This window comes from Eschrichtius robustus, chromosome 14 (assembly GCF_028021215.1).
Source record: "Eschrichtius robustus isolate mEscRob2 chromosome 14, mEscRob2.pri, whole genome shotgun sequence".
Lineage (NCBI taxonomy): Eukaryota > Metazoa > Chordata > Mammalia > Artiodactyla > Eschrichtiidae > Eschrichtius > Eschrichtius robustus.
In genome coordinates this window covers 37979350-37998778 of record NC_090837.1, presented here as the reverse complement: position 1 = coordinate 37998778, position 19429 = coordinate 37979350, and the positions used below count along the sequence as shown (strand labels likewise).

At 42.9% G+C, this 19429-nt stretch overlaps 1 protein-coding gene across 1 annotated transcript; it reads left to right on the top strand.

Annotated features, from left to right (window-relative positions):
- Positions 1-2002: 2002 nt before the first annotated feature.
- CETN1 (centrin 1) lies at positions 2003-2521 on the top strand. The gene has a single exon (XM_068563534.1). The coding sequence runs from the start codon at positions 2003-2005 to the stop codon at positions 2519-2521; it is 519 nt and encodes a 172-aa protein (XP_068419635.1).
- The last annotated feature ends 16908 nt before the right edge of the window (positions 2522-19429 follow it).

The window sequence follows — 19429 nt, the reverse complement described above, 5'->3', positions numbered from 1 at the left end:
AGCCTAGTACGAAGCTCTATTATTATGCCTACTTTGCAGATGTTTCAGCTGAGTCTGGGAGGTTAAGTGGCTTTCTCAGGGTCACAGAAATAATAAGGTTTGGGATAAGATCCCAGGCTTTTTGACCTGGTTAAGAAAGCAGGAGGATTTGCAGGGTTGGAAGATGGGCAATGGCAGTGTCTACTTGCCAAAGCCTGCTTTGAGTTGACACCATCCGCAACAAGTGCCGGGGAGGGGGGTTGTTGGGAGGAATGTCCCAGGTAAGGTGCTTTTACCTTTAGAAACCCTGTGCCGAGACCCTCTGTCCATTATGTCACATATCGACTGGGGCAGGTAGTGAGATCTGGCTAACTAAACATGTCATGTAAACAATATCTTAACAATAACTTTAAAAACAATTTGTAGGGGCTTCCCTGGTGGTTCAGTGGTTAAGAATCCGCCTGCCAATGCAGGGGACAGGGGTTCGACCCCTGGTCTGGGAAGATCCCACATGCCACGGAACAACTAAGCCAGTGCGCCACAACTACTGAGCCTGCACTCCAGAGCCCGTGAGCCACAACTATTGAGCCCTCGTGCCACAACTACTGAAGCCCATGCACCGTGCTCCACAACAAGAGAAGCCACCGCAGTGAGAAGCCCACGCACTGCAACAAAGAGTAGCCCCCACTCGCCACAACTAGAGAAAGCCTGCGCGCAGCAGCAAAGACCCAACACAGCCAAAAATAAATAAATTTATTTTTTAAAAAAAGAATGCTTCAATTGTCAGCTTTCTGGTTTTTTTTAACTGTTTAAAGAAATACAGAGCAATTCTTTTTTCTTTTTTACCACCAAAAGCAACAATAGTTTATTTGAATTATTTTTAATTCTTTAGAAAGAAACATTCATTTTTTTATGTGAAGGGAAAACCCTGAAGATGTCCATCCTTAAGTCAGACAAAAATAGCTGAGTCCTAGCACCTACAGAGCAATTCTAAACACAGTTCCCTTATGGGCTTAACTGATGAATTTGTTCTTTTTTTCACCTGAAAAGCTTCCATTTTCCTCTTGCCCCTTTGTTCTCCGGAAGCAGTTTTGAGTCCCAACATGCCCTGCATCACCTCCTGCTGTGTCCACTGCAGAAGCAGGGCAATCAGAGTGTGGGCTTCAGCACAACCCCAGTTGGATGACAAACAGTGAGACTAATATGCTGATAGAGTTTTTAAAATTCCAGAATACCAGAATACAGTACTGCAGCCCCCCTCTCTCCAAATCAAAGCCTACTGAATGAAATGATGACTGCACTCAAGTGCAATTATACTGAGCACATAAAATTGAAACACTGAAAGTAAATCTTACATTCAGATATTGCATTTCATATTTCAGCGTATGCCAAATAAGCTAGTGACATTTTTATCATTGTTGAGTATAATGTCAGGAGACAGACTTCTACAAATTTTCTACATAACTCTTTCCATTTTATCTGTTTTCCATTTATGGAGTTGAACACATGGTGTGACTTTTAATATTCTCTCCTCCTGCTTCCTCGCATTTTATGACAAGGGATCAAACTCAATCCTGATTATCCTAAATTTACCCTTAGGTAACCTCAGACCCAGAGGGGTTTTTTTGTTTTGTTTGTTTGTTTGTTTTAATTTGTATGGAAAAGGAGAGAGGAAAAACTTCCAAATAACCCTATAAACCTGGTCCTATGGATGCTGGCAGATGCCCTGGAAAGAACAAGTGCCAGCACGTTATAGAAGACCACAGTGGCTACCAGCTCAGGTCTCTCAGGTCGTGGAAACTCGGTAATAACCGAGGGAACTGTGGGTTTTAACGTATGTCAGATCTCGAAGATGGGGCGGGCTTAGTTGAGCCGGGTCTCCCTGGGGGCGCAGAAGGGAAGCGGTTGGGAATGAATGAGCCGAGGCCCCGAGCCCGCGTTCCTGGCGGTGGCGCCCTAGCTCCAGCGCGGTGACAACAAGCGTTAAGATAACAACCGCCGCCGCCGCCGCCGCCGCCAGAGGATGGCTTCTAGCTTCAAGAAGTCAAACGTGGCCTCCACCAGCCAGAAAAGAAAGGTGGGGCCTAAGCCCGAGCTCACTGAAGATCAGAAGCAAGAAGTCCGCGAAGCGTTTGACCTCTTCGATGCCGACGGCAGCGGCACCATCGACGTGAAGGAGCTGAAGGTGGCCATGAGGGCGCTGGGCTTTGAACCCAGGAAGGAGGAGATGAAGAGGATGATCGCCGAGGTGGACAAGGAAGGCACAGGGAAAGTCAGCTTCAATGACTTCTTGGCCGTGATGACTCAGAAGATGGCCGAGAAAGACACCAAGGAAGAAATCCTGAAGGCTTTCAGGCTCTTTGATGATGATGAAACCGGGAAGATCTCTTTCCAAAACCTAAAGCGCGTGGCCACCGAGTTGGGGGAAAACCTCACTGACGAGGAGCTGCAGGAAATGATTGACGAAGCAGATCAGGATGGAGACGGTGAAGTGAACGAGGAAGAGTTTCTTCGGATCATGAAAAAGACCAGCCTCTATTAAAGTCGGTTTCTCCCGCAAGCATGTGTAGGGAGATTGAGTTGACTTGCTGGGCTCCCTGCTTCTGTTTTGTGAAACCTTGAGGTAGAGGCCAGCACTGTCTCTCCTCTTACCCCCAGTTGGTCTAGATAGTTCTATTTCCAAATCTCTAGCTCAATTACAGAATTTTAAAGATGCTTTTAATGTGAGTTTTGGTTTTTCATTCCCAAGAGCAGACCTGGAGGAGTGTAGGTTGAATCAAAGATCCTGAAACTTCTTTCCATCCACCATTTGCCTTGCATTGGTGGACACCCATTAAACTGAAGACAAGACAGCTTCTTGGGACAAACTGCAAAGCAGTTCCCTTGTCGCTTCTTTGGTAGTCTTATATTATCTTGCTTCATATATTATTCCTTAAATTCAAGTCATTGTTCTCACATGATAAGGTGGAATCACCAGCAGGTCATCCTAGCCATTGGTTTTCACTTAACTGAATACTGGTTTGAAGGGAAACAGTGCAGCCATTTATTGGGCTCAGGAAAGGTACTGCTCTAAAGGATAGGCTTGCCTTTGGCTGGTGGTAAATTGTGCTACTTAAACTGTTCTCTGGCTTCGTCACATGCAAATGATTCTTGATTTGTGCGTACATTATCTACTGTGGATTATCGGGGCCACGATGTATTCTTGGGCTACAGAGTAAAAACAGAATTTAATATTGGCCCAAGCAAAGTATGATTTGCTTAAGAGATTAAGCTAACTAATGACTTTGAGTAAATATTTATAAATGTAAGATCTTAGCTTAGGAAGTTGTAAAAAAATATCTATAACACACTTTGAGCTAGTTATCTGTCCTTGGAAAGATAAACTAGTGTTTTAGTTATTAGACGAGTTATACTATAACCTTAGTCATTTTATTATTGCTTTATTACAAGCCACTGTCTACCTTCTAATTCTTAGAACATCTTGGTTCTTGATACTTAATTTCCCCTCCTCTGGTATATAGTTGATGCCAGAATGTCTGGCATATAAGTAGTTCTCTATTTTATAATCCCAAGAAACTATTTGTTGTGGCTTGCGTATGCATTAATACTACTTGTTCTCTGTTATAAATTAAACCTTTCTTGTTTTGAAATAAAATACCTACCCATTTGAACATCTACAAATATGAAGTTAGAGAAAAGTTAAATAATATAACTGTGGGAAGGTAATGTAATCTATCTGCTGAGATGGAGGCCTGGACAAATGTTTTGATAATAGGCAACAAAACTAGCAAACAGGCAAGATATTTTGGTCACAACTAAATTAAGTCTCCATACAAAGTCCCATTAAAATAAATGCTGAAATTCTGGAAAATTTTTCACTTGCTTTGCCAGCAGTTTTACCCTTCAGAGGATTGTTAATCCAATCAGGAAAACTACTACTCTGTGTTTAATTCTCATTAACAGGGACTAATTTGTCAAAGCAGCAGTACTAGCTGAAGTGATGGGTATGTGGGCATTTACTGTGAGAAAGGATTTTGCTGAGGCGGCTGGCACAGGGCAAGGGAACTCACCCAGACTGCAAATGCTAACAGTTCAGGTTCAAGGTCTTAGTGTGGATTCAGGTGCAGTTGTAGGGGATACAGGTGCAGCTTGGACCAGCATCAGTGTGAGGGGCCTGATCTGAGGGCAAGGGGAGGAGTGTGGCATTCTGGGAAACAAGAGTTCCTGGCATCCTGATGACCAGAGTCTTGGCCCAAGGATCTACATATGGATCAAGGTAGAAAAAAACAGAAACAAAGAAAGTTGGCAGGAACTAGGAGAAAGGGTCAGAGCCTTGGCCAACTGGAACTGGGTTCAGTCTTGGCTCCCGGCCCAGCAGAGGATAGAAGTGAAAACCAGGAACCCAGGCTGAAGCCCAGGAATCAAGCTGCCCAGACGCCATGGGGTCAACTGTGGAGGCTGTAGCCCAGGACTTAAAGGGTTGCTTTAAAGACACAGTTCGTCCTACACACAGGAAGGGGCTCCAGAATATTTCTGAATCCCATTCACTGCTAAGGAAGAACCTCTCAATGGACTACTAGTTTTGCTTCTCAACCGACATGTATTCTGGGAGATGGAGGGTAAATTGGGGGCAGGGGAACAACTAGAGCAGACCTAGATTGACATTTGAATTTTAAGAGAAGTAAATCATACATGTCTGGCTGGGTCAGACATGTATCCCAGTCTTTACACAAATAGAACACAAAAAGTTCAATGAAAATATAAAAACACCTTTTTGCAGATGAGTCAACTCAGCTATAAAGGTTGGGAAGAACTAAGAAGTAGTTTTCACTGGGCTATTACAAATGGTCCCAATAAAGAAGCAGGAAGTATACCAAAGAAACTGTGTAGGGAGCTCACTGATAAACTCTTGCTTTCTAATGATAAATGTTAACAGGTGAAAAGCAGAGCATCAGGCCAAGGATAAAAGTATGACAGTCTCAGGGTTGTATTGCTATCAAGGGAGATAATGCCCCAAATGAGTAGAGGACAGTAAAGGAATTTTTTTTTTTCCTTAAAGACATCTTAGTTATGTCTAAGATGAGAAGATTGAGGATGGGATAGGTCCAACTCTTTAAATTGTTGCAGGTTGGTTTCCATGGGAAGCAGGCTCTTTGAGTCTTAGGTTTGTGTAAAGGAAGTTTATTTGAGTTCTCTGGATCACATGGGTGAGGGGGAAAGAAACCAAGACTGGGCAGAGGGAGAAATTGGGCTATGATATGGTCACTAACAAAGGCCTCAGCTGATCTCATGGGGAGCTCTGGAGCAAGGGTGACCCTGCAGATGACCCAAATTGTGACAAGGAAGTTGGGCCTTTAAAACTTGTCATTGGTTGACAGTCACTGGACATGATCTGTCCCTAGGAAGGGGGTATGACCTTGAGCAAGGTGGTTGTCCTCAGCCAAGGGCAATCAATCTCTGGGAGAGGGAATTCAGTTGCAGACTATTAGCTGTCAAGACTCCCAGCACCTGGGGGATGACTTCAGTTCTGAGGGACAGGCCAGAGGGGAGATCTGGGCAGGGCCCCACGGTGTCCACTACACCCCACACCTTATACCACTTAGATCTACTGGCTGATTCAGGATTCTGATGGATCTTTCTTCCTGGGGGAAAGTTATAAAAGGAAATCTAGAAAGATGAACTGCAGCCTCTGTCACAGCAGCTGGTCTCGAGACCACAAGTAGTGCTCATCCTTCTCCGCAGCCACGCAGTCTGGGTTCCCCTCACCCTCAGCACCTCTGCTGACATGTGACTTGCCTAGTGGGATGACCCAGGTCCTCATCCCTGAGGAGTCTGGGCCCCTAATCCCCGTGCCCCTCTCAGGCTCTGGCTGCTGCACACATCTCTCTGCCCTCAAAATTGACTACAGGAGCCCCAAGAGACGTTCAAGTGTGTCACCTGGGTGCCAAGCATACTGTCCCCATGTTCTGCCCACAGCTCTGCATCCTCCTGATGTCCAGGAGCAGTTACTCATGGTGGTGACACCTTCCCTGGACTGCCATCCTCTCGGCACGAGGAACCCAGCGTAACTGGGTGGTGCGCATAGTTTGACATTTAATGGGACTCTCGCTGTGCCTACTGAGGGGAACATTCCCCCTCTGGGAGCCAAGATCTCTAAATGCACAGAGGCCAGAGTTGTGGGGACGGGCAGCACAAATCAAAGGGTAAATGCCTGTCAGCTGTGGTAAGAATGACTTCCGCCCTTGATTTGCTGGACTCACGTGACACCACACCATATAATGGCCATCAATTTTGAGTGTGTGCTGCATCCTGGAGGGTGGCAAGGCATCCTCACTGGTTGTGATGCCCAAGCTGGCCCCACAACAGCATCTCCAACAGGCTTTTCCATTGCTCCATCAGGTCAAAAGCTTCTGTGTGTTATTGGACCAGTAGACTCTGGGCCTGAATTCCCACTGTTGCACTTCCTTTCCTATAAAGTGGGTGCCTCGGTCCAATGGAATATTATGTGGGATCCTATGTCAGTAAATACTCAGCTGTGGTGCTGGCTGAAGCTCCACAAGCAAGAAAGGCAAACCCTTGACCAAAATATGTGTCAAGTCCAGTCAAGATGAGTCGCTCATCTTTCCAGGGTGGAAGGGATCCAGTTAGACTACTTGACACCAGGAGGCCTGTTGGCCTCCTTGGGGGATGGTGCTGTTCCCACTTGGTGGCCACAGTAGCTATATCACCCTTCGTGAATGGGAGTCAGAGCTGCTGGACCCATGCACAGCCTCCAGCTCTGCCCAATGACTACTCCATTCATGTGCGTATTGTGCCAGCCCTGGGGTGGCAATGACAGAGGTAGACTGGCATCAACTGGCCAAGTCATTCTATCTTCCTAGTTGTTTGGCATCTTTTATACGATAGAAATGCTCTGATAGGTGTTAATATGAATTCCTTACACTTCCTACCCATTGCCATAAGTCCATCTATGTGCCTTTTTTTCCAGATCTTTTTATCCCTGATGTTTCCCTTTCCAGAGTCCTGAACAATCAGCCAACTGATTGGTCACCACTGTCAGAGCCCACATGTATTCGAATTTCAGGCCACTTTTCTTTCCACACAAAGTGGATTCTGCTCTATCAGAAATTCTGTCCATTGGGAGGGTTTCCTCTTTCACTGATATCTTTCTGGTCCGCCTTTGAGTGTAATGAACCTATGGTCCGTTGTACCAAAGCTGACGTATCCCTGAACCAACTTCAGCATTTTTACTCTTCCAACGGCTAGTCATAAAGGACCACCTACCCCCACGTGGGCACAGGTATGAGCTGAGGGAGGGGCTCTGGTGCAATTTGATGGATGACAGGGGCCTTCTCCTCACACAGCCTACTTGGGTCCTCTAGCCTTGCCTGTGCCCGGATCCCAGGCATGTGGGATCTTAGTTCCCCGACCAGGGATCCAACCCACGTCTCCTGCAGTGGAGGCACAGAGTGCTAACCACTGGACCACCAAGGAATTTCCCCAGATATACCACTTCTTTTTCTAGTTTCCCAAGGTGGCAGATTACACTATTGATTGTAGATCTTTCTTCTTTTCTAACATATGCATTCAATGCTTTTCATTTCCCTCCACTTTTCGTTGTATCCCACTGCATTTTTTTTTTTTAAGATTCTTTGATGTGGACCATTTTTAAAGTTTTTTATTGAATTTGTTACAATATTGCTTCTGTTTTATGTTTTGGTTTTTTGGCCCCGAGGCATGTGGGATCTTAGCTCCCTGGCCAGGGATGGAACCTGCACCCCCTGCATTGGAAGGCAAAGTCTTAACCACTGGACCACCAGGGAAGTCCCCCCATGGCATTTTTATTTAGTTCCAAATATGTTTTAATTTCTCTTGAGACTTCTTCTTCAACCCATGTATTATTGTTTGATCTCAAATATTTTGCAATTTTCCTACTATTTTTCTATCTTATTTAATTCTCTGTGGTCTGAGAGCATGCTTTTTTTTTTTTCTTAAGTGCTATGTTTTTTGTTTTTTTGTCTTTTTGTTTTTGTGTTTTTTTAAATTTATTTTTGGCTGTGTTGGGTCTTCGTTGCTGCGCGCAGGCTTTCTCTAGTTGTGGTGAGTGGCGGCTACTCTTCGCTGCGGTGCGTGGGCTTCTCATTGCGGTGGCTTGAGAGCATGCTTTCTGAGATCTATTCTTTTTAACGGGTTAAGGTGTGTTTTATGCCCCATAATGTAGTCCATCTTGGTGAAAGTTCTGCGTGAGCTTGAGAAGAATATGTCATCTGCTGTTCTCAGATGCAGTCGTCTATAGATGTCAATTATATCCAGTAGATTGATGGTGCTGTTGAGTTTAGCTATGTCCTCACTGAATTTCTGCCTCCTGGATCTGTTCATTTCTGATACAGGGGTGTTAACATCTCCAGTTATAATAGTGGATTCATCTATTTCTCTTCACACATGGATCAGTTTTTGCCTCATATTTTGATGCTCTGTTTTTAGGTGCATAAGAATTTTATGTCTTCTTGGAGAATTGACCTTTTCATCATTATTTAATGCCCCTCTAGATCCCAGATAATTTTCCTTGCTCTGAAGTCTGCCTCATCTGAAATTAATATTATTACTTCAGCTTTCTTTTGATTACTATTAGCATGGAATATCTAGACTTTTAACCGACCTGTGTCTTTATATTTCAAGTAAGTTTCTTATAGACAACATATAGTGGGGTATTGTTTTTTTTATCCACTCTGTCAGTTTCTGTCTTTTAATTGGTGTTAGATCAGTTAAGAACAAGAAAAATAAAAGATTTTATTTTACCTTCATTTATTCCTTCTCTAATGCTCTTCTTTTTTTTCTTCCAGTTTTATTGAGCTATAATTGACACATAGCACTGCATAAGTTTAAGGTGTACAGCATAATGATGTGACTTACATACATCATGACATGATTATCACAAGAAGTTTAGTGAACATCCACCATCCCATATAGATGCAAAATAAAGGAGAAAGAAAAAAAATATTTTTCCTTGTGATGAGAACACTTGGGATTTACTCTCTTAACTTTCATAATATACAGAAGTGTTAAGTATATATTAATCATGTTGTACATTACAAACTTAGTACTTTTTAAAAATTTTTTTTTTATTTTTTATTTTTGGCTGTGTTGGGTCTTCGTTTCTGTGCAAGGGCTTCCTCCAGTTGCGGCAAGCGGGGGCCACCCTTCATCGCGGTGCGCGGGCCTTTCACCATCGCGGCCTCTCTTGTTGTGGAGCACAGGCTCCAGACGTGCAGGCTCAGTAGTTGTGGCTCACAGGCCTAGTTGCTCCACGGCATGTGGGATCCTCCCAGACCAGGGTTCGAACCCGTGTCCCCTCCATTAGCAGACAGACTCTCAACCACTGCACCACCAGGGAAGCCCCCAAACTTAGTACTTTTTATCTTATAGCTGGAAGTTTATATATTTTGACCGCCTTCATCCAATTCGCCCTCCCCCTACCCCCTGCCTCTGGTGCTTTTCCCATGAGTTTGTCTGTCTGTTTGTTTTTATATTGTTTTATATAAATTTATTTATTTATTTATTTTTGGTTGCATTGGGTCTTCGTTGCTGCACGCGGGCTTTCTCTAGTTGCGGCGAGTGGGGGCTACTCTTCACTGTGGCGCGCGGGTTTCTCATTGCGGTGGCTTCTCTTGTTGCAGAGCACAGGTTGTAGGTGCACTGGCTTCAGTAGTTGTGGTTCATGGGCTCTAGAGCGCAGGCTCGGTAGTTGTGGCACACGGGCCTAGCTGCTCCGCAGCAAGTGGGATCTTCCCAGACCAGGGCTTGAACCTGCGTCCCCAGCACTGACAGGCGGATTCTCAACCACTGCACCAGCAGGGAAGTCCCAATCTGTTTGTTTTTAAAGTATAATTGACCTACCACACTATGTTAGTTCCTGGTGGACAGCACAGTGAGTTGATATTTCTGTATATTACAAAATGATCACCACGATAAGTCTAGTTACTATCTGTCACCATACAAAAATATTACATTATTATTGATTATATTCCCCACTCTGTATGTTACATCCCCGTGACTCATTTATTTTGTACCTCTTCATTTTGTAACTCATTTATTTTGTACCTCTTCATTTCCCTCACCTATTTCACTCATCTCCCCCACCCCCATCCCCTTTGGCAACCACCTGTTTGTTCTCTGTATCTATGACTCTTTTCTGTTTTGTTACATGTGTTCACTTGCTTTGTTTTTTAGATTCCACATAGATGTAAAATCGCACAGTAAATCTAATGCTCTTCTTCTCTTTATGTAGATCTTAGTTTCTGAATTAAATCATTTTCCTTCACTCTTGAAGAACTTCTTTCTTACAAAGCAGGTCTAATGTGGTAGGTCTACTAATCCCCTCAATTTTTGCCTATCTGAGAAAGTCTTTATTTCTCCTTCACTTTTCTTTAAAAATTTATTTATTCATTTATTTAATTTTTGGCTGCACTGGGTCTTTGCTGCTGCACACGGGTTTTCTCTAGTTGCTGAGAGCGGGGGCTACTCATTGTTGCGGTGCACGGGCTTCTCAGAGCGGTGGCTTCTCGTTGCAGATCATGGGCTCTAGAGCGCAGGCTCAATAGTTGTGGCGCACGGGCTTAGTTGCTCCACAGCATGTGGTATCTTCCCGGACCAGGGCTCGAACCCGTGTCCCCTGCATTGGCAGGTGGATTCCTAACCACTGCGCCACCAGGGAAGCCCTCTCCTTCACTTTTGAAGGATTACTTCACTGAACCCAGAATTCTAAGTTAATGTTTTTTATTTTCAGCACTTTAAATGTTTCACTCCACTTTCTTCTTGCTTGCCTGGTTTCTGAAGAGAAGCCAGTACAATTCTTATCCTTGTTTGCCTAAAAGTAAGGTGTTTCCCCCACTCCACCTCTGGCCTCTTTGGGGAATTTCTCTTTGTCTTTGATTTTCTGCAGTTTTTTTTTTAATTTGATAATGAAAGGCTTTAATTGTAATGTCATTGGCACATGTCATTGCTTTACAGTTTCATAACTTCAGTTTAAATATTAAGAGATACTTGGACATTTTTTAACTAAATAGCAAGCATTTAAAATACCATGGTGTTTAGCTAATGTGTATTTAAAAGTATAAAGGAGATTCATAAAAATAAAAAGATGTTTTAAACATGGGTCTGTAAGTACACCCTATTTTATCATTTATGGTAACATAGTATGGTATTTATTTATTTTATTAATTAAAGTATAATTGACCTACAACACTCTTTGTTCCAGGTGTACAACACAGTGACTCAATATTTCTATACATTACAAAAGGATCACCACTTCTACAGTCTGATAATTACATGCAGATTTTTGGTGTTGTCTGAGATTCCTGGATCTGTGGTTTGTGTCCATCATTAATTTTGGAAAATTCTCAGCCATCATCATTTTCAATATCTATTCTTTTCCTTTCTCTCTTTCTTCTCCTTCTGGTATTCCCTTTATACATATGTTATACCTTTTGTAATTGCCCCACAGTTCTTACACATTCTATTTTTTTTTTTTTTTTTTTTTTTGGTTGCATTGGGTCTTCATTGCAGTGCGTAGGCTTCTCATTGCGGTGGCTTCTCTTGTTGCGGAGCACGGGCTCTAGGGTGTACAGGCTTCAGTAGCTGTGGCACGCGGGCTTAGTTGCTCCGCGGCATGTGGGATCTTCCCAGACCAGGGCTCGAACCCATGCCCCCTGCATTGGCAGGCGGATTCTTAACCACTGCACCACCAGGGAAGTCTGCTTACACATTCTGATCTATCTTTTTCATTCTTCTCTTTACATTTCAGTTTTTGAAGTTTCTATTGACATATCTTCAAGCTCACTGATTCTTTCCTTGGCTATTAATGAGCCCAAAAAAGGCATTCTTCATTTCTGTTTCAGTGTTTTTGATTTCTGGCATTTCCTTTTGACTGTTTTCTAGAGTTTCCATCTCTCTACTTACATACACATCTGTTCTTTCATAATGTCCACTTTTTCCATTAGTGCCCTTAGCATATCTGTTATTTAAATGATGATTAAGTCCTGTTGGTTGTTGGTGATATTGAGTTTTTCTACAACCCTGCTGACTTTCTGTCCACTTATTCTATCAGTCTGTTGAGAGAGAGATATTGAAGTCTCCAGTTATAATTCTGGATCTGTCTATTTCGCCTTTCAGTTCTATTAGTTTTTGCCTCACGTATTTTGCCGCTCTGTTGTTTGGTGCACAGGCATGTAGGATTGCTGTGACTTCTCATGGGATTGACCCTTTTACTATTATATAACATTTGTCTCAGTCTCTGATAATTTTATGAGCTCTGAAGCCTATGTTATATGATATAAATATATCACTTCTGCTTCCTTTGATTAATGTTTGCAAGATATGTCATTTTACATCCTTTTACTTTCAACTTGCCTATACCATTATATTTGGATTGAATTTCTTGTAGACTGTATGTAGTTTTAATCCACTCTATCAATATCTGTCTTTTAATCAGTTTATTTAGGCCCATTCTTTTAGTGTAGATCTGCTAGTGACAAATTCTCTTCGTTTTTTTCTGTTCCTCTGAGAATAACTTCATTTCCCCCTTCATCTTGAAGGACACCTTCACTGGATACAGGATTCTGGGTAATCAGTTCTTTTCTTTTGGCACTTTAGTGTGCAGTATGCTGTCAAAGTAAGGACTAAACTAAAATAAAAATGAATGTGTTCCCAGGCTACATTCATAAAAGCGCAATTCACCAAATGAGGAGGGAGACCCATTTCTATGGTCTGGAGGACTGTGCTCACTTGTGGGTTTTACATCTTAAAAGGAACTGAAGAAATCAAGGCCTGTTGACAGCAGTGAGATAAATAGGGTGAGGGGATACAAAACCACATCCTAAGAGAAATGGCTTAAAATAACTAAGGCTGTTTCTCCTGAAAAGAAAATTCTCTCGAGGAATATGACCTCCAAAGAAATAGGACTTGTTCCACAGGGCTCCAAGGGGTTTCAGAGAGAAGGAATGGTACGGGAAAGAGATTTCAATTTCGTATCAGGAAGAATTTTCAGCAACCAAAGATGCACAAAGAGGGACTGCACTGCATAAAGATTATGTTCCTGTCATAAAGGTGCAGAGGTATGGGTTGGATGAATATTTTGCCAGTATGCCACAGGTATTTCAAGCTATTGATATTGTGATACCTTACCAGGCATCTCTATTTTCATTTGGGATTCCTGGAGGTAAAATGAAATGGAGTGTATTTATTTATTTATTTATTTTTATTGAAGTATAGTTGATTTACAATATTGTGTTAGTTTCAGGTGTACAGCATAGTGCTTCGAGTTTTTTACAGATTATATCTGAAATGCAATGTATTTAGATAGAGAACCTTTAGACGTGGCAAATTCCACTTTGATTTTAACAACCAAACAAAATTATTTATCCTATGTAAGAACATTTTATTACTACAGTTGGTGATGACACTTATAGAAAATGTCAGCCCTGTTATGGATCCTGCCTGATACATTTATAATTCGAGGTGATGCTATAAAGTGCTATGTGTGATTTTAACAATAGCCAACACTTAAATAGCACTTACTCTGTACCACCCACTGTTGTAGGAGCTTCTACATATTCAATAATTATCTCCACTTTACAAAAGCATTAACTGAGACATGAAGAGATTAAGTAATCTGTGCAAGGTTACACAGCTAGTAAGTGGTAAAAGAAAGATTTGAATCCTGTCTGTCTGACTCCTAAGTCTAGACTTGAAATGTATACATTGCCCACCACCTTAACTCTTTAGTTTAATCAGCTTGTCAGGACCTGTCCACTCCCCACTGCATGTGTCCCCTTCAAAAGTCACGTTTAACCAATGGTACTGCTGGGCTCAGAATATTTTTGGAAGTTCTCGTTTGGAGACAATCTAAACACCTCCAGCATATTCTCCGGAACATTCTCAAGAGGCAAATCTAACTCCACTGAGACTGGACCTAAGCTTTGGAAATAGCCTCAAGTGATTTGTAGTCAAATCTGATGGACAGGGTGGCTGGAAAAGCTGGATGTTATCGTTTGACATTTAAAACCATCAATGCCACTGAAATGATGAGCCTAATTTCTCTGAATGGTTTGTAAACTGGCTTTGAAGTTTCTTCCAAAAGAGAAGAAAGGTGGTGACTGATGACAGTATGGCTGGAATAAGTCTCTAATCACCATAGCCACCCAGTGTTTTGAAAGAACAACACTCACTGGGATATGTCCATCTGCTGATGTTGTTATTTTCAAAGTTATACACTACACAGATGCATCCTTTGCTTGGTAAAAGAACTGTTCTTGCTTTTTTTTTTTTTTGGCCATGTAGCATGTGGGATCCTAGTTCCCCGACCAGGGATCAAACCTGCAACCCCCGGCACTGGAATCGCAGAGTCTTAATCACTGGATCTCCAAGGAAGTCCCTGTTCTTGCATTTATCAAGAAATAAAAAGGAGGAGGGAGAAGGCACCAAATAGGAGATTTCCATGCATCATGTACTTGAATAACACAGATCTTGATTAGGTGCCATTAGGGAGAAAAGCTAAAGCCTTTGGAATCTCAGTTAGAAGTAACAGAGTTATCATATCATCTTAGGGCAGCAATAACTTCCTAGTGACAGACCGAAGTCTGAAGCCCAGAACAGAGCCAGTTCCTAGCTGGTTTTGGCAGTAAAATTACTTCTCTGAGCCTTGGTATCTTTATCTGTAAAACAACATCTTTTCAGGATGTTGTCAGAGTTAGAAATAATTTCTATAAAGGGATCTGATCCATACTAGACCAATAGAGGAAACATGTTAAAAATAATCATAGATGAAGTGTACTCAGAAAGACATCCTCCTCACATACAGAGTGCAATAACCTCAGAAAAATGCTGTCTAAAATAAACTCGCCAACTGATTCACCGTTCACCCCCCAGGACCACTGAGAGCAAGTTTGGGACACAGTGTAGAAAAACTATTTTAAAATTTTATGGCTCCTTAGCAAGGATAGGCGTGCAATTTCTATTGGCTTCCCGGCTCTCTTGCTCCCTCCTCCATCACCCAGAGTTTGTGAATCTGCCCCTCCCCACCCCGTCCCGCCCCCCGCGGAGGCCCAGGGGCAGAATCTGGCGTGTAGAGACTGACTTGGCGGCCGAAGGAGACCCGCCTGCAGCTATGCACGATGTACCTCGCGCAGCGCGCAGCCAGCGGGCAAGTAGAGGCTGAACCCCGGCCAGGACGCTCTCGTTAAACCCAGCGCCTGGCACAGGGAACAACTGCCCAGAAGTACCTTTTACTTGGCACACATGCACTGACTGCTTTTTTTTTTTTCCCCTGCTTTATCTGCCCAGAGGCGTGTTTTTTCCTAATTTGCACAAAGCATTGTATATATTACTCATGGGCCTGCCATCAGAGTGGGTTTTTTTTGTTTTTCTTTTTTAACCGAGTTAGCTTGCCAAGTTTGAAAAGTCAGGGATTTCATGCAAGATTCTATATTCCTAGGTTCTTTCGGAAAACGGGATGTTCTTTCCACAGTAGGCCCATATTCCTTCCTGACAACATTTTAGCTGGAGCCAGATGGCCACTGCTCGCTGCAGACCCAGATGGCTGGTTCTCCGCAGGCCAGGGAGCCTCTTAGGTACCCCCCCCCCACCGGGGATTGGGAGGGGTTGGGGGGTCGCGGGTGGGGCTGGGGGTGGAGGGGAAACTAACGCTCTGGGCTAACAGGTCTGATTTCCAGCTAGTGGCATAGACGTCTTCAGGGGGCAGCACATGCCCGCATATGAGTGATGGGTGAGGCATGACGTCCTTTAGGAGGAAGAAATTTCTCTCCTTACCGAAAGCCAGAGAAAGCCACTGTCTGGTCACGCAAACCCCGTGGATGTGGGGCCTCTCCAGTGTGGGCAGAACAAAGCCACCCCGTGTTCTTCTTCCTGGGGAACGTGCAAACAGTGGTGGCTACTTCAGAGGCCGCCAGCAAAACTCAGGCCACCTCCTGGGCTATTCCAGGACGTTTCTTCTCTTTATCAAAACAGCCGGGAGGAGGAGGTAGATGCTAGGAGACAACCCATCCCTACAAAACTATTGGCAAAAAAAAAAAACAAAAAAAAACCAACAGGTAGCAAAAGAATCACTCTGACACTCGTGTATCAATGTCAGGCAGTTCATGGCACTCTCCGCGCAGGTGGCTAAATTCAGCATCAGAGGAAACCGTGAAAGGGCCCAGTGATTTCAATCCACGTTCCTGATGGGCCCTAGTTAATGATGTTAATGAAATGAAGAGCTGCATACACTATTTATGGCTAGATTAAGCCGATTACTCTAGCTTAGCCTACTTTCAATGTACAAATCTCACCAGTGGACAATGCAAGGCTCTGTTATCTGTGTTTCTCTCCCTGGGACTTTTCTCTGGACATTGAAAACAGGAATCCTAATAAGACCATTTTTTACCTGTCTCATTTGAGAACAGGATTTTCAAACTCTCCCTTCAACATTGATGAAAATCCCTCAGTCCCTGACAGTGACCGCGGAAGCTTCCAAAAATATGCACCAGCACAATTACTAGGACAGATGAGATGTTGTTAACTAATAAAGGTGCCGTAAACAAAGAATGATGGGGGCTTCCGTGGTGGAGCAGTGGTTGGGAGTCTGCCTGGCAATACAGGGGACACGGGTTCGAGCCCTGGTCTGGGAAGATCCCACATGCCGCGGAGCGGCTGGGCCCGTGAGCCACAGCTACTGAGCCTGCGCGTCTGGAGCTTGTGCTCCGCAACAAGAGAGGCCGCGACAGTGAGAGGCCCGCGCACCGCGATGAGGAGTGGCCCCTGCTCGCCGCAACTGGAGAAAGCCCTCGCACAGAAACGAAGACCCAACACAGCTAAAAATTAATTAATTAATTAATAATTTTAAAAATAAATAAATAAAGAATGATGAACCACCATGGGAAATGAATCGACAGAGAAGGACACGTCGGAATGTGGGATAGTAAAAATCGCTTAAACTTTGCATGACCTTGCAGAAAGTTGTGGTGATGTTCTGCCAGGTCCCTGGGAGAGTGGATTGAGATATGGCTGTTTCCCAAGACTTACTATCTAGTAGGCTGAGCTTAGACTCGCTCTGAGCCTTCTTTCTTGGACAGCCTGGAGTCTATCTCGTGTCTAAAGGGTTATCTGAGTTCCTCTCTGCACTTTACAACCTTTAGGCAGGAGCAGTTAATGAGACTATCAATTCCGTGGAAGCATCTCGTTTGTAGCAATGGGGACAGGGGTGCCTCTTTGATAATTTAGAACAGTGCTGAGCAGAGGGTCAGATCTCCCTGGGGTGGTGTCACAAACTGGAAAAGTGGCTGTGGCACTGCGTTCCTCTACGGTTTTCTACAGCTGTTCCAGATTTTCCATGGGCTCACCTTTAAATTAAAAGAATTTCTGCACTTTCAAGAATTTGAAAACAAAGCCATGTGTGAGAATATGAGACCCGCTCCTATGCCCTTGCAAGAAATAGTTTGCATTCCTTTTTCTGCACTCAAAAAAAAAGTACCTCCTCTTTTTTTGTTTTAGAATGCCATATATGTAAATGATCCCAAATTAATCTTTAGCATGTGCCCATGTTGTTTTGGTTTACTAAACTTTAAAAATATGCCCATTGTTCCCTTTTAACAGCTTTCGGCAACATTTTCAGAAATGGAAATATATGAGCAAATTAGTAAATGAGTAGAATCAGCCAGTACCATTCAGCAAGCATTCAAGGTACGAATACTTCTACAATACACAAAAAGCATCAGTATAGAGCTTATAATGCTATATAAGGTTTCTTATTTAACTTCACTCTTAATTAGCAACATACAATGAAAATTATATAGAGAGAAGCAAAATAATATAGTCACTGGAATAGTATTTTTACACACTTTTAAGTGATTTTGGTTTTGTTTTTAAGGGAATTGTGTGATATAGTGGAGAGAACAAAAAGATCTGGTTTAGATAGAATTTTAGTTCTCTACCTTAACAGTTCTGTGACATTGGGCAAATTACTTAACTTCTCTGATCCTCGTTTTTATTAAGCTGTGAGGTGGAGTTGGTAATACTCATATAACAGGGTTGAAAGGATTAAATGAGAGTCTATGTAAAATGTCTAACGGTGCCTGACACAGTGTAAGATGTTCAATTAAGGTAACTCTCATTATTTGTAGTTTTCTCAGGTGATGGTGACTTCAGATGCTTAAGTAAATTTTTTTAAAGCTTTAGAAATAGTTGATTTTTCAAATTATTTAAATGATGTGGTGATCATTTTGTAATGTACAGAAATATCAAATCACTATGTTGTACACTAGGAAATAACATAGTGTTGCAGGTCAATTATATCAATACTTAAAAAAAAAAAAAACCAAACTCATAGAAAAAGAGATCAGATTTGTGGTTACCAGAGGCTGAATTGGATGAAGGTGGTCAAAAGGTACAGACTTCCAGTTAACAAGATAAATAAGTACTAGGGATGTGATGTACAACATGATAAATATAACTAACACTGCGGCATGTTATATATGAAAGTTATTAAGAGAGTAAATCCTAAGAGTTTTCATCACAAGGAAAAAAATTTTTTCTATTTCTTTAATTTCGTGTCTATACGAGTTGATAGATTTCCACTAAACTTCTCGTGGTAATCATTACTTCCTGTGGTAGTGATGGATGTAAGTCAAATCATTATGCTGTACTTTAAACTACACAGTGCTGTATGTCAATTATATCTCAATAAAACTGGAAGAAAAAAAGATATAACTCACATATCACACAATTCCTTCATTTAAAGTATACCCCCCAAAACTATTTAAAGGATTTATTTTTAGCACCAAAAATGTTAGTGACATTTTGTTCACTATCATGGAATTGTCATATTGTCACAATTATAAAAATTAATAGGGACTTCCTTGGTGGCGCAGTGGTTAAGAATCTGCCTGCCAATGCAGGGGACACGGGTTCGAGCCCTGGTCCGGGAAGATCCCACATGCCGTGGAGCAACTAAGCCCGTGCACCACAGCTACTGAGCCTGCGCTCTAGAGCCCGCGACCCACAACTACTGAAGCCCACGTGCCTAGAGTCCGTGCTCTGCAACAAGAGAAGCCACTGCAGTGAGAAGCCCACGCACCGCAACAAAGAGTAGCCCCTGCTCTCTGCAACTAGAGAAAGCCTGCGCGCAGCAATGAAAACCCAACGCAGCCAAAAATAAATAAATAAAATAAATTTTTAAAAAAATTAATAATGATTTAAATCAGGGGTCCCCAACCCCCGGGCTGCAGACTGGTACCGGTCCGCAGCCTGCTGGGAACTGGGCCGCACAACAGGAGGTGAGTGGCGGGCAAGTGAGCAAAGCTTCACCTGCTGCTCCCCATCGCTTGCATTACCGCCTGAACTATCCTCCCCACGCCCCGGTCCGTGGAAGAATTGTCTTCCACGAAGCCGGTCCCTGGTG

What these genes read in the sequence shown, in the direction of transcription:
- CETN1 (XM_068563534.1), top strand. Translation starts at nt 2,003, where the DNA reads ATGGCTTCTAGCTTCAAGAAGTCAAACGTGGCCTCCACCAGCCAGAAA.